The 22,077-nt window shown below is 38.6% G+C and overlaps 1 protein-coding gene across 3 annotated transcripts in view; it reads left to right on the forward strand.

Moving 5' to 3' along the window:
- RFX7 (regulatory factor X7) overlaps nt 1–16,848 on the forward strand; it is a 96,031-nt gene extending 79,183 nt beyond the window's left edge. For all 3 annotated transcript variants that reach the window (XM_033108252.1, XM_033108254.1, XM_033108253.1), the window contains 5 exons: nt 3,741–3,857; nt 5,176–5,260; nt 5,918–6,125; nt 9,293–9,588; nt 10,749–16,848. In XM_033108252.1, coding sequence (XP_032964143.1) covers nt 3,741–3,857; nt 5,176–5,260; nt 5,918–6,125; nt 9,293–9,588; nt 10,749–14,012 — 3,970 coding nt within the window. In that variant the 3' untranslated portion in view covers nt 14,013–16,848. The remainder of the gene's footprint in view (nt 1–3,740; nt 3,858–5,175; nt 5,261–5,917; nt 6,126–9,292; nt 9,589–10,748) is intronic.
- The last annotated feature ends 5,229 nt before the right edge of the window (nt 16,849–22,077 follow it).

Consider the following 22,077-nt stretch of genomic DNA (forward strand, 5'->3'; position numbering starts at 1 on the left):
TATCCTTTGACTCTTATTTTGCCACTCGTCTTATGGTTTGTGTTTATATTTTTGTACCTTTAAATAATGTATACCTTTAACTTATATAATTAATTTTTAAATGGTATGACTAAACATTTAAGATTGATTTGCTAACAAGAATTTTGAGTGACGTGTTGATGTTCATGTTGAATATGAGGCTTAATTTCAAAGTCTTAAAAGCATACTTGAAAAAAAAAGTGAGAAAAAAACAAATTATCTCATTTTAATAATAGCATTAGAGCATCTTAACATTCTCTGTTGCCCTTTTTGAGTCTTAGATAAATATAATCTGATTCTGAGTTAGGTGTTAATTGACATCATATCTTAATCAACCTGCAGTTAGTTATGAAGCAGGAAAATGAGATATAAACTAACCAAGATTTCTACATGGCCTGGAATGACCTATAGTTTGTCATATTACTCTGGCTTTATGATTACAAATATATCATCAATAAATAGATGAAAAACATTCATTGAGTATTTAGATCGTCTCAGTGAAGAAGGGATGCTTATAATGAAATTCTTTTTCTTTGAAAATTAGAACTGTTGAAAATTGGGTAGGCTTTACCTCGCAGTGTAGAGCCCTCCCCATGAGAGCAAGTGTTCATATTGAGGTAACCCCTCATTTAGGAGTCCGGCCATTTCCACATCTGGCAGGAAGTTGAGCTGTACAACTGCTGAACTCATTTCCAGTTTTAAGATTTCACAAAATTTAAGAAATTGAGGGCCTGTTCCGGCATTGTTATTGTTGGTTTTAAACTGAGGCTCTCTTTATTTTGTCTTTGACTTACAAGATATCAAAGTATAGAATTTTGAATCATGAACAGGTTTTTCTTAACATTGCCTACTGTTTGATTCAGGAGGAATAAATGATTTGAGCTGTCTGTGTGTCTACAAGAGGCTTTTTATATTTATCCACGAAAGAGTATTTTAATGATATGGTCATTATAAAAAAAAATAAAAAACAAGACTCATTCTTCCAGAAGGTGAATTATTCTCTTTTAGTGGAGTAATTAAGAAGCAAAATTCAGATGAAATCAGATGGCCACAATCTGAAATCACACTCAGGATTAGTTGTATTTGACAAGCAAATTGATCATTTTGATAATTAACTTTGCCAACCTTTCACCTACCACTTCTACCAAAGTAAAAAATTTTTATATAGAATGAAAAAAACATCAAAATTAAAATCTCAGAGGGAGAATAGAATGGATATTTTATCTCAGTAGGCTCACTGCCCTGCTTCACTTTATTTGGTATCAGTTTTTTTAGGCCCATCTGCCAGTGTTGTCATAGAAGCCACTGGGCAGTCTTTTTTGTTTTGGGTATGGTTTTTTTTTTTGTTTTTTTTTTTTTTTTGCTTTTTTTCCTTATGTGTTTCTTTAACATTTCTTGTCGTTTTAAATATGGCATACTTGATGTCGTATTAAGGCTGAATGTGACTCTTAAATCTTGTTCCTGGTGCTGAGAATAAGATGGTGAACCAGACAGATATGGTCACTGCTCTGATTGAGGAGACAACGGGTAAATTGGCTATTACATAATTAGGTCATGAGAAGAAAAGGAACAGAGTCCACTGATGGGGAATATGGTGAGGTTGTGACAAGCAAAGGCACTTCTTTAGATAGGATAGTCATAAGAGGCACTTTCAAAAATTGTAACATTTAAGTTGGGACTTGAAGGATAAGAGAAGTTACGTTCCAGGTCAAGGAAACATGTTCTGTCCCTGAGATACAAAGGAGCTCCATTCACCTTTTCTTTCTGTGATGGTTTAAGCCATAAAATGACTGATTTAACTTGCCACTGAAATGGTTACGACTTAATACAATTCATTTAAATTGTCAGCATCCAAAAACAGTCACCCCTTCACTTTGTAACTTAAACTTTGACCCCCGAACCACTCAGAGTATTGCATTTAGTCTCAATTTAAATAGGATGTGTCTAATCTAATACTTCTGTAGAGGGAATTCTCGATATGTGTTAGCTCCTTTCCCTTCTCCCTCCTCTTCAGCATGGTTGGGAATGTGTTTGCTGGGCATCTTTTCCCTCTCCCTCCACCAGAAGTCTGTGGAATTTGGTGTGGGACTAGGGAGGGCACAGTCAAGAAAAATACCACTGTGCCAGCCCGGTGGCTCAGGCGGTTGGAGCTCCATGCTCCTAACTCTGAAGGCTGCCGGTTCGATTCCCACATGGGCCGGTGGGCTCTCAACCACGAGGTTGCTGGTTCAACTCCTCGACTCCCGCAAAGGATGGTGGGCTCTGCCCCCTGCAACTAAGATTGAACACGGCACCTTGAGCTAAGCTGCCGCTGAGCTCCCAGATGGCTCATTTGGTTGAAGCGCGTCCTCTCAACCTCAAGGTTGCTGGTTCGACTCCCCCAAGGGATGGTGGGCTGCGCTCCCTGCAACTAGCAACGGCAACTGGACCTGGAGCTGAGCTGCACCCTCCACAGCTAAGACTGAAAGGACAACAACTTGACTTGGAAAAAAGTCCTGGAAGTACACACTGTTCCCCAGTAAAGTCCTGTTCCCCTTCCCCAATAAAATCTTTAAAAAAAAGAAAAGAAAAGAAAAGAAAAATACCACTGTCTCCAAGAAAGGGGTAATACTTCTCTCTAAGACTCCCAAGGGTCCCTGCGTCTCTCCCAGTTCAACTTCGTGTGTTTGGGTCACTTCAGGCATGTTGCCAGTATTTTCAGCAGTCTACAAGAACTCAAGTTAATTACCATTATACCCTGCCCAACAGGTCTTCCAGTGCTTCTCCTTTCTTGCTTCATCCTAAAGCTCTCTCTTTGGCTCACCACCCCATGACTTCATCAAGAACCTGCTTTGGTTGATGCTGAAATGGGAGGTGAGGTGGGGAGATTTGCTTAAAGTACTTTGCAGTTCCTCTGACTTCCTCTTTGGCGTTTCTTAGCTAGGGGTTCTCCCAAAGTCCAACAGTTATGAGGAAGGTCTTGGTAGCCAGAACAAGATGTGTCCTTGGCCTGCTGCTGAACTGGTCGAGGACAGATTGGCCTCTTACCTATGACTGGTACCTCTGGAGAAACACAGAACCCCTGATTCCAGCAGTAGTTAAGACTTGGTTTGTTTCTTTGGTCACATTTGAAGTTACTGCCTTACAATGTACTTTTTTCCTGACAATAATAAGGGTGGTAGGGCTGAGGGGAGAACACTGGACCTTCAGAACTTCTCTCTGTGCCTTCGTTCTTTTCCCTCATGGGTAAGATGAGAGTGGTGGTATAGACGATCTCTAGGTGCCTCTTAGTTCTAATATATCATGTTTCTGTTTTAAACTGTGTAGTAGTTTTGTCTCAATGTCTGGTGTACATAATGTTTATATTGGAAATTATCCCAGTCCATGAGCTTGATATATATGTGGAAACTTGTAGCCCTGCTGCTTGATCTGGATACACTTATTTCAAAGTGCAAGGTTGGATTGTAGTTGGAAAACTTTGTACCACCAGTGTCTCTTATTGCAAGTTTCTTGAATGCTGTTGAAAGCAGCGGTACTGTATACCTTGAGGATGAAACAAGCGAACTAAACCTGAGTTCGTCTCTGGAGAATGGTGATCAGCTATCAGTGAAAATTGTGGTGAATGACTCGAAGATGATGTGTTTTTTCACTTTGTCAAAGGAATCGAATTATACTGAAATAGCACTGTGCTGTATAGTTCTGTGTTCTGTTGCTCTCTAAAGTGGTCTCTCCTCCTTTTGCAGGAGCTATTGTGACAATCTTGGTTACCATCCACTAAGTGCTGCTGACTTTGGAAAGATCATGAAGAATGTCTTTCCAAACATGAAGGCACGTCGTCTGGGCACGAGAGGCAAATCTAAATATCCTTTACCAGAATGTTTTTTAGTAATTTCCTTAAGTTCTCATTTATCACAGAATGTCTGCTGTTATAGTTCAACCGGCAGCTATATTTAGAAATAAATTTAAATCATTAAATCATTAATCATAAACAACTCAAAAGTACTTAGTAGAATAATTACAAACGTTATTTTCCCATCTATTTAACAGACTGCAAGAGAAATTACAAATAGTGGTTTTTAGGATTGTGATAGATTTCATTACTCTGTGACTGTAATGTGTACTTAATGTTCTGATCTCGTTTTTTTTAACGATAAGAATTACTGAGGTATGCCACAGTACAGCAATTGTAAATTATCAATAAAAGTGGAGAAAGATGTTAGCTTATCTTCTTTCCTTCCTCTAATGTAGAAACATAAGGATCTCCTTGGCAGAATACATAACACTCAAAACAATTTCTTGTGGAACTTCTACCGGAAGATTAATGTTCTCTAAAATATTTTTCAGCCAACCATTTAAAGTCTGTATTAAAATTAAACCCAGGGCATGGAAAAGGTCCCTCTTGTGATAGAGAAATACTTCAGAGCAAACAGGAGTAAGGAAATGAAAATTAAGAATTTGTTAAAGTTCTTCCTGTTTTTGGAAGAAGATTGTAACATGAAGGGTCTCTTGTATCATATTGGAAATACTTCATTTCTCTCTGCCTAGCTGTTGGCCTTTTTCACAGTGTAAAAATTCAATTCTACGGAGGAAAGGAGAGAAGGGGAAAGGTGGAAGGCTGCTTTTCTAAAATACTTCCAGGTGTTCTTTAACCACTTGTTACATGAACTGTCCTTGTTTCCTGAGTACAAACAGAAATGTCTTGATGTGTCTTTGGCATGTTACAGGCGATAATCCTGTGTGTTTCAGTGGAAAAAGAGAAATGAAAAGGTTAAAGCCCTTGTGACACTCTTAAGAGTTGTTTTTGTCCCAGTGCCCTGGGCTAAAGTTTCCCTTCTCTGTGCCAGGTTTCCATCTGGATATTCCTTTCCTTCTGACCTGTTACTGGTGGCTGGCACAGCTTATTAAAAACATTTATTCATTAAATTTATAACAGATGAGAATAATTTTGTTACATTTAAGACAGTAACATTCTAGTAACAGTAACAAAGACTATTCTAGTTTCAAAAGAGTAAAAATCCTGAGTTCATAATATTAAGGTTTCTTTTACTGAGAAACTCAGAAAGTAGTTGTTATTTCATGCTGATTTTATTTTCATTTCGTATATGGTTACGTCTCAGGTACTAATTATATAAGTAGTTCATTTAATTTAGAATACTTTAGACCTTAACTGTTTATTACATATTGCTACAGTGGACTAAGAAAAAAAGCTTTTGTTCATATGCCAACACTGCCCAATCTTGACTTTCACAAAACTGGAGATGGGGTAAGAATTCTGCCTTTTCTTTTTAATAAGTTAAAATGTACCTTAATATCAACCTTGAAATGCATACTGCATGGTCTCATTTAGATAAAACCAGGGACCAGGACCTCTGCCTTTTAAAAAATAAATGAGACAAAAAAATTCAACCGTGGCTGAAAAATGTTAGCGTACATGACTTATATCAACATGGTTCCTGAAATTAGGGGGAACAAATACAGGTCTAATCTTACTGATGTGTAAATACATCCGTAATACATACTGACAATATATATTGTCAGGAGGAAAGGTTAAGTTGTAGAATAGTGTGCATATTATAAATGTTTTCAGAAGAGAGAGGCTAGTGACATAGTTTGTTTTATTGAAGTCAGAAGAGGCTTTAGAAAGATTCAAAAGACCTCTTAGTATTCACATACTGGTTGACAACCATTTAAATGTTATATTCACAGTGCTACTGATGGCTGTGTACTGGGGGCTGTAAGCATAGTAGGCCTTTTATTTGCAAAGCACTAATAGGCTTGCCAGTGGATCACTTCATGATACTTTGACCTGACAGAATTAGATTATATCTTCTAATTAAGAATACGTACCTTGAATGTACTTTGGTTTAATTTCTCTGAACTTTCTTTTACAAGTTAACTTTTTCATTTTCTTTTATTTAAGTTGGAAGGAGCTGAACCTTCTGGGCAGTTTCAAAATATTGACGAAGAAGTTATCTCTTCTGCTTGCCGTCTTGTGTGTGAGTGGGCCCAGAAAGTGTTGAGCCAGCCATTTGACACGGTCTTGGAATTAGCCCGCTTCCTTGTAAAAAGTCATTACATAGGCACCAAGTCCATGGCAGCTCTAACTGTGATGGCAGCCGCACCGCCAGGTACAGAATGGTTGGAAACAAGCTGACTGCAACAGGGATGTTACTCTATTGGAGTTGGTAGCAAAGAAGAGTTAAGCCAAAGAACTTCTTTGTCTTTTTAATATTTGTATGTATGAGTTCACGCGTAACTTCACTTAACAGTAAATTCATATGGATTTATTGAGCCAACAAAAATAGTACTAATAGCAGTCCTTTCATTTTAAAGCTTAGAGCTATACTTACGTATATTGCTCTGCTGAAATATGAAATTTTGAAGATTTCCCAGTTGATATTAATCTTTCCATTGATTTAAAATTGGAAGAATATGTGTGTATGTACTTTTAAGTATATGTGTGTATCTAAATTAATAAATTAAACATTAGATAAGATTAAATTTTAAAATTACTTGGCTGGACTCCTATCCCAGAAACTAACGGTCACAAATAAAATCATCTTTGGACCATGTGAGAGGTACCATAGTCTCACAGAAAAATAAGTTGTCTGATGATAAATTCCTAACTGGGCCGTCCTGGTGGGTACGTAGTCATGTCCCAGGCCTGCAACTTCTTTAGTGACAGGTTTTAAGCCAGCCTTGTTGTTCCAGTGCATCTAGTTTAACACACCTTTGAAATGCCGCCAGGGGTATAAACCCTCTTGTTAGAGAGCACATCATCTTGTTAACTGTCCTGCAATCCAGTCCCTGACTTGTTTTCTCCAATCTCCTTTGCGTCCCCTCCTTAATTTCAAATGCAAAAAAGAAGCTGCAAAACTTACTCTCTGGAGTATTAGAGATCATGCTCCCTTGCATATGTCATCAGTTTGGCTCAAATAAACTCTTAAAAATTTAAAAACAAACAAACAAACAAACAAAAACTCTATGAAGCATTACTATAAAATAGCAAGAGTGATTTTTAATATGCAAGTGAGTATTTTCAAATGGGAATCTTTGAAATGGCAGTTTTAGGAATTGCAAGTATTGTTGGGATAAATTACTTCCTCCTAAATTAAAGCTATGTAAAAGTATCTGTTTGATGAAAGTTTTTAAATGTCTCATTTAGGTCATACGTTATAAACCGAAAAGAGTGAATAAATTGTGTTATTACTCTAGGAAATTATAATTTCTATGAAAAAATGTATTAATGTGAAACTTGTTTTCCAGAGATGATTCCTCCTAATGTTCCATGTAAATATTTTCATATCTACAATAGATTTATCTCAGCCAGAATTACAATCTCTCAAATAACGTCACTTTTTTATCTTAATCATTTTAATAATGAATCATGTTTCTTTCAGTTTGTACTCATCAGAAGCCTTAAGTTTTTTGTGGTGTGTGTGTGTTTGTAATTATTTTGCCCTTTCATTTTATGGTCAATTTGGGGCCCACTTCAGCAAAACAATTTCTTACAGGAGTCAAGATGTAAATTGTCTGACTTATATCTGTCTGCTTGTACATGAGTAGGACAGTGCTAGGACAGCCGTATCTAGCTAGATAGCTTGCATATGTCACCTCACTTATTCCCCCAGCAGTCCTGTGAGGTAGGTGAAATTTAATCCCATTTTACAGATCAGGAAACAGACTTGGGGAGGTTAAGTCATTTGTCCATGGGCAGAAATGTCGAGGGGCCAGGATTTGAAATCAGATTTATTTACCTCAGAAGCCCGGGTTAACTCCATTACACCATACTGTCTTCTTACCTCCTGGCAAAAGGAGGTTTTAAAACATAGGGGCCCTTCAGCATTTGTGCATCCTGTTTCTCCTATCCCTCCTGACACCTAGAAGAGCACTTGAACAAAGTCTGACTGAAAGAAATGTTGCATGAATTGAATGAACTTTGAAAGCATACGTGTAAAGAAAAGTGTGTTTTTAAACAAAAATAGGAAATATTACGTATATAAACATGTTTTCCCAGTATGAGAATGGTCAGCCTGGGAAGCTGACAGCGACAATTGTATCATCACTCAAAACATTTTTAGAATCTCTCTTGAAATTTTGTTCTCAGCCATTGCCACATTTTTTTTTAATACCTTTGGTAGTGATTAATCTTCATCCTTTGAAGGTGAATTTGGTTTTTAATAAATCTAGTCTCCATATTGAGAACAGGTTGTGTTACAAATGTTCTTTTCTAAGTCAGCTGCTTGGAACTCATCCCTGTCCAGAAACCCTGGCAAGAGGGATAAGACAGCTTTGAGCCTTTGGCAGAGGCTCTGAGGGGTGCAGGTGCCCAGAAGCCAGAGCTGAGGCTGGGGGCCAGGAGGGAGACTGCAATTCAAGCTGGATTTAAAAAGAAAAAATAGTACTTAGGGGATAGAAGAGGGGTCCAAAGATGAGTGAGTATGTGAGAGTTTACAGTTACTTCTTTCTCTCCGTCCTGTCTCCCCACTCCAAGTTTTTGCTGTTAACGAGCATTGAAATGCAGCAATTGGACTGTCGAAAGGAATAGCAAGGTGCCAGCCACAGCTTACTTTCTGATGATCTTCCTACAACATCTTACATGGGAAATGAGCTTTTGATAAAATTAATTATACTATATAATCAATATTTCTTGTATTAAAATTTATCTCTTGCTTATCGTATCATTCCTTTTTCTCGTTGTTGATCTTACTACTGATGTAAAAAGTTTTCTCAGTGACACTATTTAAAAATATCTTAACCTCTGTCTTATTAAGAAACTGCTTAACTTCTCATATATCATACTGGAATACTTACATAGTAGTACCTGTTTTCATGAATTTCTGGTAGAATTAAATTAAAGGCTTCCCCATACCAGTTTTTTCTAAGGTATGGATGGTTTCAGCAAATATTTATTGAGTGCCCCTTGTGGGCTAAATAGTACAATCAAGTTCTAATTAGAGAAGGAGGGAGCGAAATTTCTGGCATCTGATAAATTGTAATACATTCAGCATAACTACTACTACTCTTCAAAATCTTCATCTGTTATTGTGCATTTAACTAAAGCTGTCACCTGAGTGGAACCATATTTTGAGGTGTCATGTAAAACTATATTGACACATGTTTATAAATTGGAAATTTAATCCTTATGCTTTCTTCATAAAGAAATTGTGAGGTAACATTTGCTGGTTTTGGTTGCTTTGTCCAGTAGATGGCTACATATTCAAAGAAATATAGTTGTACCTGCCTTCTACAAAGGAGGGTATTTATTTTAGCTCTCCTTCCTGTTTATTTTCAGGAATTAAAGGAATTACCCAGCCTTCTGCTTTTATACCTACAGCTGAAAGTAATTCCTTTCAGCCTCAAATGAAGACTTTGCCATCTCCTATTGATGCTAAACAGCAATTGCAACGGAAAATTCAGAAGAAGCAGCAAGAACAGAAATTACAGTCCCCTTTGCCAGGAGAATCCACAGCAAAAAAATCAGAAGGCACTACAACCAATGGAGTGACTAATCTTTCTAATGGAAATCCTGCAATCCTTTCTCCTCAACCTATTGGTATCGTTGTGGCAGCTGTCCCTAGTCCCATTCCGGTAATATCATTAAATTGTGTTTGGCCTTACTGGGATGGTGGGAAATCTATCAATTAATTAAAACTGGCACATGAGAAGAAGGCAAGTAAAAGTGTAGATTCAGTTATAAACTGATTTTGTGACCACACATAGATTCTGCTTCAGCTGGTTGTCTTTTATTCGGGATATACATTGTTGATTTCAAAGTGAGCTATAAAATAAGTGAAAATGCAAAAATCCAAGATATGTCAAATATGCACATAATCAGAGCTTTATGTAAGAGATGAGTCAGTTTCAGAGGTGTTTGATCTCTAGCTAAGCCAAGATGACGCAATGACAAACATTTTTTGTTTAATATTTTTTTCTTTTTAGCATTCAGATGGAGCAAAATTGTAATGTGTATTGATGATGCTTTAATATAGACCTAGTTCTGTGGCTTGCTGGACATAGGACCTTGGGCAAGTCCCTTAGCTACTCCGACTCTTGTCCTTATCGACAAATAGAAGTTACAGCCTTCTCCTTTCCTGTCTCACACAGCTGAGGTTATGATGAAAGGAGCTTTTAAATGAGAGTGCAGCGTGCTAAAACAAGATGGCATTTTTGTTTTTACAGATGCTATTATTAAGGAGCTATGTCACCTTGTTTTTCTTATCATCATCAGTGTCATGTCATTAATACACGGACTACCTGGTAACCACATTTGCACTCTTCCCCGTATAGCAAACTTGGAGAGACAGTAGTTTTGTCTGAGACCTTGCCTACAGTGGCTTAGTTGCTAACGCACAAGGTAGACACTTACACAACCGTCTCCCTGGGAGTGAGTCACCTTCCTGGCACACTCGGGTAGATACCTTTATAGTCGCATGTTTCTTTAAGATTTTATCTCCTCTTCCTATAACCTCCTTAAAAATCGTTGTTTTGGCAAGTATTCATCATTTTAATGTTTTCTTATTACTGTGTTTTGTAACTATATTGCACTATATTGCATTTATTATAATATTGATGCGTCTGATTATATAGAACCTAGTCTATAAGAACTCTCATCTAACATAGAAACTGTCTTATTTTTCCTTTTAAGCATTACATTTCTTAAATGCCTTAATACTATACATATACAGGAATTAACAGTTTGTATCCTAGACTCGTCAAGTCTGATTTTCTTGTTTTCCACTTTGTAACAGGTCCAGCGGACCAGGCAGTTGGTAACTTCACCAAGTCCGATGAGTTCTTCTGATGGCAAAGTTCTTCCCCTCAATGTACAGGTGGTCACTCAGCACATGCAGTCTGTGAAACAGGCACCAAAGACTCCTCAGAACGTTCCAGCCAGTCCTGGTGGGGATCGTTCTGCCCGGCACCGCTACCCTCAGATCTTACCTAAACCAGCCAACACCAGTGCACTCACCATCCGCTCTCCCACTACTGTCCTCTTTACTAGCAGCCCCATTAAAACCGCTGTTGTACCCACTTCACACATGAGTTCTCTAAATGTGGTGAAAATGACAGCAATATCCCTCACACCCAGCAATAGTAGTGCCCCTCTTAAACCTTCTGCCTCAGTAAACAGTGCTACAGGAACAACAGAAGAGTCGCGGACCTTCCCACAGATCAAGAATGGTTCTGTTGTTTCACTTCAGTCTCCTGGCTCCAAAGCCAGCGGTGCTGGGGGACCGTCTGCTGTGGAAGTCAAAATGGAACCGGAAGTATCGTCAGATGAGAATCCTGTACAGTGCCAAGAAAACTCTGATGGGACTAAAGCTCCCAAAACACCGAGTGCCCTTTTGGGACAGAAAGGTAATGCAGATGGAGTAGTGCAAAAACCTTCAAATGAAGGTGTCACTGAAATAAAAACAACTAAGGTCTGTGACCAGAGGACCAAATGTAAAAGTCGCTGTAATGAAAATCTACCAGGCACTTCAGCAGGCAATAATCAAAGCACTCTCACTCTCTCAGTTGCCACTCAGAACTTAACATTCACCAGCACCAGCTCACCATCTAATGGTGACTCAATAAATAAAGACCCTAAATCATGCACTAGAAGTCCAAGAAAGCGACTGTCTTCTGCGTTGCAAGAGTCCCAGGTGCCTCCTGTAAAGAAACCAATTGTGGAGCAGCTTTCTGCAGTTACCATACAAGGTCAGAAGCCAGGCAGTGTTAAGAAGGACCAAAAGGTTCCACATTCAGGGAAAACAGAAAGTTCAACAGCCGGTGCTCAGCTTCCTAGCAAGGTATCAGTAAATGTCAGTTCACACACAGTGGCAAACCGACCCTTGAATTCTTCTGCTCTTATTAGCAGTGATTCGGCTTCAGAACAGCAAACACCATCATCATCTCCAGATATAAAAGTAAAACTTGAAGGGAGTGTCTTTCTCTTAGACAGTGATTCAAAAACAGATGGCAGCTTTAATCCAAATGAATGGCAACAGGTCACTAAGGATTCTGAGTTTGTATCCGCCAGCTGTGAACAACAGCAAGATATCAGTGTTATGACAATTCCTGAGCACTCTGATATCAGTGACTTAGAGAAATCTGTTTGGGAATTAGAAGGAATGCCGCAGGACACCTATACCCAGCAGCTACACAGCCAGATACAAGAATCTTCTTTGAATCAAATACAAGCACAGTCTTCAGATCAGTTACCTCTACAGTCCGAACTGAAGGAGTTTGAGCCTTCTGTCTCCCAAACAAATGAAAGCTACTTTCCTTTTGATGATGAACTCACACAAGATAGCATTGTGGAAGAGCTGGTGCTTATGGAGCAGCAAATGTCAATGAACAATTCTCATTCTTATGGTAACTGTTTGGGAATGACCCTTCAGAATCAGTCAGTAACTCCAGGCGCTCCAATGTCATCTCACGCCTCCAGCACCCACTTCTATCATCCAATCCATAGCAATGGCACTCCAATCCACACACCCACACCCACACCCACTCCTACCCCAACCCCAACCCCAACCCCAACTTCGGAAATGATTGCTGGGTCTCAGAGTCTGTCCCGGGAGAGCCCTTGCTCCAGGCTGGCCCAGACCACACCTGTGGACAGTGCTTTAGGAAGTAGCCGACATACACCCATTGGTACCCCGCATTCTAACTGCAGCAGTAGTGTCCCTCCCAGCCCTGTTGAATGCAGGAATCCATTTGCATTTACCCCAATAAGCTCCAGTATGGCATATCATGATGCCAGCATTGTCTCAAGTAGTCCTGTGAAACCGATGCAGAGGCCCATGGCCACACACCCTGACAAAACTAAGCTTGAATGGATGAATAATGGGTATAGTGGGGTTGGGAATTCATCAGTGTCTGGCCATGGCATTCTCCCAAGCTATCAGGAACTCGTGGAAGACCGTTTCCGGAAACCTCATGCATTTGCTGTGCCTGGGCAGTCTTACCAGTCTCAATCCAGACACCATGACACTCATTTCGGTCGTTTGACTCCTGTCTCTCCTGTGCAGCATCAAGGTGCCACTGTAAATAACACCAACAAACAGGAGGGTTTTGCAGTCCCCGCCCCCCTCGATAATAAAGGAAATAATTCATCTGCCAGCAGCAACTTCAGATGCCGAAGTGTGAGCCCCGCTGTCCATCGCCAACGTAATCTTAGTGGAAGTACCCTCTATCCAGTATCCAATATCCCCCGATCTAATGTGACCCCCTTCGGAAGCCCAGTGACCCCAGAAGTTCATGTTTTCACAAACGTTCACACAGACGCATGTGCCAACAACATCGCTCAGAGAAGTCAGTCAGTCCCATTGACAGTCATGATGCAGACAGCCTTCCCGAATGCTCTTCAGAAGCAGACAAACAGTAAGAAAATAACCAATGTTTTGTTGAGTAAACTAGATTCTGACAATGATGACGCAATGAGAGGTTTGGGCATGAACAACCTACCGTCCAATTACACCGCTCGGATGAATCTCACTCAGATTTTGGAAACTTCCACTGTTTTTCCTAGTGCCAATCAAAATATGATCGATTCCAGCACTTCTGTTTATGAATTCCAAACACCATCTTACCTCACCAAAAGTAATAGCACCGATCGGATCAGTTTTTCTCCTGGAGATAATCAAGCACAATCAGAAATTGAAGAGCAACAATTAGATTTCAATAGCACTGTTAAAGACCTGTTGAGTGGAGACGGCTTGCAAACCAACCAGCAGCTGGTGGGTCAGGTAGCCTCTGACCTCACTACTAGTGCATCTGATTTCTCTAGTGATATCAGGTTGTCTTCTGAGCTCTCAGGCAGCATCAATGATTTGAACACTTTAGACCCAAATCTACTGTTTGATCCAGGTCGTCATCAGGGACAAGATGATGAAGCTACACTGGAAGAATTAAAGAATGACCCATTGTTTCAACAAATTTGCAGTGAATCCATGAGCTCTATGACTTCATCAGGTTTTGAATGGATAGAAAGCAAGGACCATCCTACTGTTGAAATGTTGGGTTAAATTGTGTTTTATAATATGTAGCACACTGTATCTAAAGACATATGTATTGTATTTGTCTTAATGGAAGTGCCTCCCGCAGCAGAAACACTCACTATTAATTGTGACATTTTAAAAGAGTTTGCTGCAGAAGTGGTTTCTTCTTCAATAGGAAATGGTTAGACTCGCCTCAGTTCTTAAAAGGTTTCTGAAGACAGTAGGCTGTAGAAGAACAAGTGTTAGGTTTTAAGTTTTTATAGTGTTCCCTGTTTTAATCACATTGTTTGCTAGTAAGCAATTGACTAACCAGCTTTGACAACAGCAATCTAGATCTTTGTTTTGTATAAGTTCATTTTAATTCATTGGTTGATCTACACAGAATTTGGAGGAAACCATTGATTTTAGGTATAGGCTTTTTTGTTGTTGGCATTATCTTTTAGATATGAAATCATAGCTAAGGTGAATTGTAGACAAGAAGGTCTTCCTTGAAACAGGGATAATATTCAGGTTATTACAAGTATTTAGGCTTGAAGCATAGAGCTACTGTAGAACGAAAAATCTCTGTAGGACTTTCTGGGACTTCAGTACCATTTGCACCTGCAATGAAGGGCTTCAATAGGAGAAAATAAAGGAATATTAACTATTAATTTAAGGAAAGCAAAAGCTGCATTAAAATTTTTAAAAGGAAAAACTAGTAGCCATTTATATTTGTGACCTTGCATTAGTCTTATTTTAAAATATTGATTTTAATATGGAGCCAACACACACAAAACACACGCACACAGTATAAATAACTCCAAACATTGTAATTTAACAGAATAAATACAAGCATGTTAGAAAACACATTTTATATTTTACTATTTGGTAACTGAGATAGGGGAATTGAGAAAGAAAAGCATTTTCTTAATTTTATCACAATGGCTGCATGCACATATTAAATGTCTACTTAAGATTTATTTTGAAGTTTTTTTACTTATAATATTCTTAAGTCCTCAATTTAGTGACTGACTCCTTCACTCCTCCTGAATCTGGTAGTACAGTTTGATCATGGGACCTCTCTGAAAAACAAGCAGGAAGGAGATAAAAAAAAAGCTGAACAAAAACCATTTCACCACCTGAGGTCTGAAGCCACAAATCTTTATATCTCTGCTAAAACAAAGGTGGATATCAATAGTACTTGAAAAAGAGGAGCATTTTATTACATGCTTAATTTATTTATTGTGATAACCACAATTGCAAAATAAGCACTCAGGATTTGTTTTAAAATGTTTCTCTCTGTGGCTCCCATTTTGTTCTATGAATAATTATTTATGAATTTCATGTTGACACAAAACTTCTCACTAGTTTACAGCTCCATTTAAGCATTTTCAAGATTACTTTCAGATAGATTTAAAAATTGCCATTAAGTTTTTAAAGCTAACATTAAACCATTTCTATGCTACATTGAACCTAGCTAAGCTTTCCTTTACCTCAATTAGTAAGCCAATCAGAAGATTACAGTCAATGAATATTTAATAGTTGTGATGAAGGGATTAATTTAATAAGGTTTTATTCAATAAATTTGCAAGGTAGGGTATTAACATATTTTGATAAATAAATGGTGCTAGGGTTGGCTGAGAGGTTTATATATTGATATGTCCTAGTTATTGGCATTTGTGTGTGTTTGCTGTTATCTTGATTTAATCTGTTAGATATTTTTTTCTTGATGCTAGTTATTTCTTCACTGTACATTGAGACACAGCACTACTGCACACCAAAGTATGCAATACCCAAAGGAAACTGTGTGATTTATTTTAATAAATGATGGGAGCCTTTCTATATGAGATACTCTGAAAGGGAGATTTTGAGGCCATTCTAATCCCTTGTTTACATTATTAGCTTCCTACTAATAAAAAAATAATGGAAATCTTTTTTGATAAAAATACAAAGACTGGAGGATTTTTAACCCCCTGTACAGTATTGCAGCAAACACTTTAAATTTGGTTGAATTCGTCCAGCAAACTTTCTGGGGTTCATATATTGCACTAAATTTGTTGAACCTGTGGTAGGCACATCTCTTAGGATAAATGCAACAATACAGTCCACAGATTAAACTTTTTAAATGTGTTTCATTATGAAAAGACAAAATGTCATCAAAGTGACAGATAAAATTGTCTTATGTAGCAATGTGCATTGATCTCAATGAGATATTTCTATTTCTTATTCTCTTACATGAGAATATTACAGCAGGAAGAATTAAGTTTAGTTTGCTTCACCATGTTAATACATGATCACAAAATGTGCATGAGTGTTATTGACTTATCTTGTACAGTACTAGGTATTCCTGTAACCACTTTTTTTTTCTTGGCTGTATTGAAACTGGTTCAGTGTTAACCAGGCAAGCATAGTTATTCACAAGTTATTTACTTTTTTATGTTTACTAATTCTGCTTAGTTATTGTTGAATATGTTCTTTTCTCAGATTATTTTCATTGTTTTGATGTTTAAAACATTTTGCATACTGTTTATCATGATAGGACTTCATGAAGTAAATAATTTTGCATATAATTGCAATAAGCACTGACTTTTGAACTGAAAAAGAAGGAAAGTGTTTTGTGCAGTGCATCTGAGGTTCATATAATAGTCTTGTACTATAATGTGCTTAACTACACCATAAATGAAAAAAACAAGCCCTGTTTCATGTTTTCATTTAGTGCAAAAAAGTCAGATTTCCCAGTGTTTTGTTGTCTGTTGTACCTGCTGAAACTACAGTAGTTGAATATTGCAGTAGCATTTCAGTTCTCTTTTTTTATTGAAAGTGCTCAAAAATTGTTTTTTTAAATGTTTTCAAGAACAATTAAAAACATTTTATATTAAACTGACTGGATCGTAAGGTGATTTATGGGATCTATTTTATATAGGCAGCATGCCATTTTATAAACAGACCTGATACCCTGCTTTGAGCTCATGAAATTCAGGGAAATGGGTGAAAATCAGTACAAGGCAGAACAGTGCTGCTAATCTGCTCTCTGCTGTTCATCCAGAAGGACACACAGATTTTACTCATCAGAGCTCTGTTGTTCACTTAGGATTTGTTGCCTATGAATAATGGTACATGGCATAGAGTTTTCATGATGTCCAAAAAAGCTATCATTTCTTTTGCTTATTCACATAATGTTTGCTTTAAAATGTTAGCCTATGGAGATAATACATATTTTGGAGCTTTGAAAAGAAAGACAATAGAAAAAAGTGGAGAAAAATTTAAAGCACAACTGTATCCAAAAGCAATATAGGTGAACCAGAAATACAAACTGGTAAGTGCTTTGAACTTGTAAATCAGAACCTGAGTTGTAGATTTGGAAGCAGGAAAAAGCCAGAAATTTCAACTCCTATAGAGTAATGAAACCAGAGTCTGAGAAGAGTCTCCTCACTTTTTTTTGAAAAGCATGCTGTGTGTGTTTCTTTTTTTTAATTTGTTTAACTCTGAACAGCACGCTGCTGTGTGAAAAAGTGGTAATAGTTCTGTATTTGTGAGGATTTGGAGATACTTGAGCCCCCACCATCTGCATCTTAGGTTAAATTTTAAATGTTAAGATGTCTTCAGACCTCAATACAATAGAAGTGTTAGTTCCATTCAGACACTATCCCACTTCAAATAACACGGGAGCATGCAGCCAGCCTCACCCCACCTGTGGGCCTACCCCATCGCTTCAGGGTTTGGGGGGAACTCATGCATTATGCTCCAGGAGGAACACTAGGCAGTGAGTGGCCCAGCTTAAAACCTGGTCTCCCATTCCCAGGTCTTGTTCCAGCACCTCCAAGCTGCTCTTTGTTCTCTAACCACCATCGAGGCTCATGGAAGCCGTGTGGGAGCCTGAGGAGTCATTGGCAGTGTGCCATCCCCACAGTCAAGGTGAGGTCACCCTCAGGATAAAAGCAGTCTTGCTCTCGGTGGCTCTTGGTTATCGTACCCTTGGGGACTGGTCAGACATCTAATGAGCCACACCAGGCTGGGAGAGTGGTGGTTAATGGGGGGCCACTGTGTGAGGATGAACTGGGGTAATTGTGGTCCAAGTTACAACAGCCTGAATATCCCCTCGCACTCCTGCTTTGTCCAGTTTCCCCCAGCAGATTCTGGACCATCCCATTGCAAGACTTAAGAGTACCAACTCTGAAGTGCTGCCAGCACTCGTTCTGGTCCTCTTGGAAGGGCTCCTCAACCCTTAGCTCATTAAAGCATGACACGTGGGCGTCGCGCCTCCACCAAGGATCAGGTGGTGAAGAAGACGATGATGGGTCGTGCACGTCATCTGGCGAGCTTTGGATGCTGTGTCTCGGCCGGTGCAAATGCCACCACTCCCCTGAGGCCAGAAACGTCCTACGTCGAAAATTCCAGCCAACCTTACTCCTGCCCAAGTTGAGGAAGAAGGAGAACAGGTAGATAGGCGCAGCTCTGCCCAAGAAGATGGCAACGAAAGCTCCAAGGATGAAAACGGATCTAAAAACGTGCTTCTGATAGGTAAACAGTGCCAGGCCCAGGTAGAAGGTGAAGTTCTCTGCCAGGAAGTGTAGCACCTCAGAGAGCTGCTTTCAACTTCTTACTTCCAGTACATCTACCACAATCTGTCAGTGGGGTCAATATTCCTACAACAATCTGGCAGTCCACTGATCAATTACCTCTACAGCCCGAGCGGGTGGCTCTCCCCAGCCGCCTTCTCAGTGGCGAGCTCCTCCGTGGCTCTTCTGTCCGCCGCCGCCGCCCCACCCGAGAGGCTGAGGCCGAGATACCAGCCCCTGACCTGGCTGCTGCTGGGACCGCCCGCCCCAGCTGGGTGGCCCCAGGGCCCCCGGCGCCTCCTGCACACAGAGACCAGCCCACGCTATGGGTGGTTTCTCGCAGCGCTGTGGATGGACCTCCGCGGCTGCGGAAAGTCCTCACTCTTGAAACAGATGCAGCCACAACCAGTGCCTCGGACAATCATTTTAGCCAGGTCCTGAGTTAAACGACCTACTTGTCTGTGTGCATAGATCTTGGACCGCAGGACTGGAGCCCCGAGTGTGGACAGATGGTGGAAGCAGTTATAAAGGAGAGAGTAGAGATAAGGAAGGGAGGAGGTGAAAAACAGGAAGACTCCCACACAAGACAAGCCTCAAACCAAAGTTCTAAAGTACTTGTAAATGACACCAATCCTAAGAACGACAATCACTAATCACTCAGGATGAAAAAAATGAACTATCTTGTTACTTTAAAATAAGTATTAGAATTCTCAGTAACAGAAGGAAAAGAATATTTAATCAAGAGCAGGTGAACAAAGTAAGAACCAGTGGATATAATGAACCAGTAAGCAAATCTGGGAAAAAAATATTGTGTAATACATGAGATGCTTTTCGCTGCAAGTCAGAGAAAACCTAGCACCGGCTATAACTATAAGGACACTTATTTTTAGCTTAAGAATTTTGGAGAGAGCAGTATTCACATAATGGCTCAATGTTATCAAGAACCAGATTCTGTTTTTCTGTTCCATCATCTTCAACTTTGCCTTCCTATGTCTATTGCCTCATGGTCACAAAATAGCTGCCACAGCTCCAAATATTGTATCTTCATACATCCCAAACAAAGTGGTAAGGGCAGCTCTCAGCCTTTTATCAGAGAGAAAAAAATTCCAAAATCTCCCTGCCCCACCCTCCATGCCCCATTTAGTCTCATTGGACAAAACAAGGTCAAAGGCCCACCCTAAAGCCAATTTGTTTAGATTCTTTATTCATCTTTTATACTGTGTTTCCCCAAAAATAAGACCTAGCCAGACCATCAGCTCTAATGCATCTTTTGGAACAAAAATTAACATAAGACCTGGTCTTATTTTACTATAATATAAGACCAGGTCTTTATAATATAATAATAATATAGTATAATACCAGGTCTTATATTAATTTTTGCTCCAAAAGATGCATTAGAGCTGATTGTCCGGCTAGGTCTTATTTTTGAGGACACAGGGTAGCTAAGGGGAGGGCCCATTTTCTGGAGCATGTGGTCATCCACCTAAAATGAGTTCCATAACCTAGGGAAGATACAAGAGACTTAAAATCTTGTGCCCGCCTTTGATGGGCTCATAGTCTTGTAAAGAACTAATTATACATTCTTTAAGAGGTACCAATTATATATATATATATATATATATATATATATATATATATATATATATATATATATATAGTAGAAAACAGGTAAGAATTCACACTGAGGAGCCAAGAACAGGGCAAAAGAAGATTCTTAGTAAGGACTACATTTAGAAGTAGACTGTTTACTAGTGTAAACTGTTAACTGATATACTGCCTTCCCTCTCTGAGTTGAAAAATCAGGTATTATTGTTATGGATGCAAATTGCCTCAGCACTTGTTACCATAATAGAAGACCAAAATTTTTGTTCTGTTAAATCTGTAAAGCAGAGGTTAATTTTGATATGTGTTGTGATCAATGATTTTTTCAGTTAGAATTACAAATTTGTGGATGGGCTTATTTTTCAAAAATATTTAATCTGAAAGTTTAAAAAATTATATATATGACCAGCCTGGAACTATGATCTGCTTATATGTGTGGAAAAGAAAAAACAAAAAAAACCTATAGTTTTCAAAATAGATTTTATTTCTAAGTACCAAATTTTGAAGAGAAGGGAAAGTAATTTTATAAATAAAATGTATCATGAGAATGGTATTACTACGATATGTAGAATATTTCCTTGCACTAGACACTTAAATAATTTGCATATATTCTCATTTCCTCATTGTAAACAATTCTGAAAGAATATTATTTTTCAAGTGAGAAAATTTTAACTCAGAGATTAACTGGTAGTGTTCAATGAAGGTAACAGGAAGAGCTGTGATTAATTTGGTTCCAAAGCATAGTTCTTTACCATCAAACTATCTACTGTAGCTTGATTTGGTGGCTTCTTTGGAATTTCCATTCTGGTTTAAAAACTATGACTAAGTTTGATTGTTGTGGGGATTTTATTTCTCTTTAACCTCCAATCTGTATATCCCTTATGCTTCCTTTTCATTTATGTTGCTTTTGGATTTTAAGTGTATTTTGTACGTTTCCTGTAATTTTTTTAGTTCTTTTCCTTCTATACCCCCCATGAAAATACATGCCCTAACATATTGGAAGTCATGGAAGAAATAAGATTTAAATACAAAATTTTGTTTTACACACAACTTTTTAAGCACATTTTTAAGATGTATTCTTAATCATATTTTTAAACCATTTTTAAAATTTCATTAGAAAATAAAAACTAGGCTTTTTGTTGAACGAATAGTAAAGTGGCTAAAATATGTCAGTCTCTATGCCAGGTGCTAGAGAAGACAACTGCAATTTTGAAATTTTGCAACATAATGAGGAAGATGCACAACGAAGAGGATTGCAGGATACAGTGAGATCACTGTAGCAGGCTACTGTTGGCCACTAGTAGCATTCTCCTAGTCATCTGCACAAAAGACTACATTTCCCAGCTTTCCTCAGTTAAGTGGAGCCACTTATCAAGCACTCAACCAAAAGAAGGTAATCAACAGGTTTATGTGGAACTTTCAGTGTTCTTGCCCTCCTACCTCCCTGCTGGCTGGAACCCACATGTGATGACTAGAACCCTAGCAGCTCTCTTGGACTTGGAGGTAAAGTCACATGCTGAAGATGATGGAGTAGCAATACAGAAGGAGCCTGAGGCCCTGATGGCTATGAAGGAAGCTGCCCTGCTAGTCCCTACTGCTTGCCTCTGGATGTTTTACATGAGAAAAATTTCTTTCTGGTTTAAGTCATAATTACTTTGACTTTTCTGTCACTCAATGCAAATCTAAATTCTAACTCAATGTTGCTTCCAGGAGGTTTTAAGCAATTGTGGGGAATGTTAGATTAGTAGGAGGATCACTAAACCATCATGGATTCCCTATCATGGCAAACTGCATCTCTTTTTCACTGGAATTGGTAAATCAGGAGAGGAGTCTTAGAAAGAATACCCTGAGTTTAGCATAGCATTTGACTATTGTTTCATAGCTGTCCCCAAAAAATAGATTAGGATAAAATTAGGTGGATTATAAGCTGTTTAAACAACTAAAGAGAATTA

This window comes from Rhinolophus ferrumequinum, chromosome 6 (assembly GCF_004115265.2).
Source record: "Rhinolophus ferrumequinum isolate MPI-CBG mRhiFer1 chromosome 6, mRhiFer1_v1.p, whole genome shotgun sequence".
NCBI classification, from domain to species: Eukaryota; Metazoa; Chordata; class Mammalia; order Chiroptera; family Rhinolophidae; genus Rhinolophus; species Rhinolophus ferrumequinum.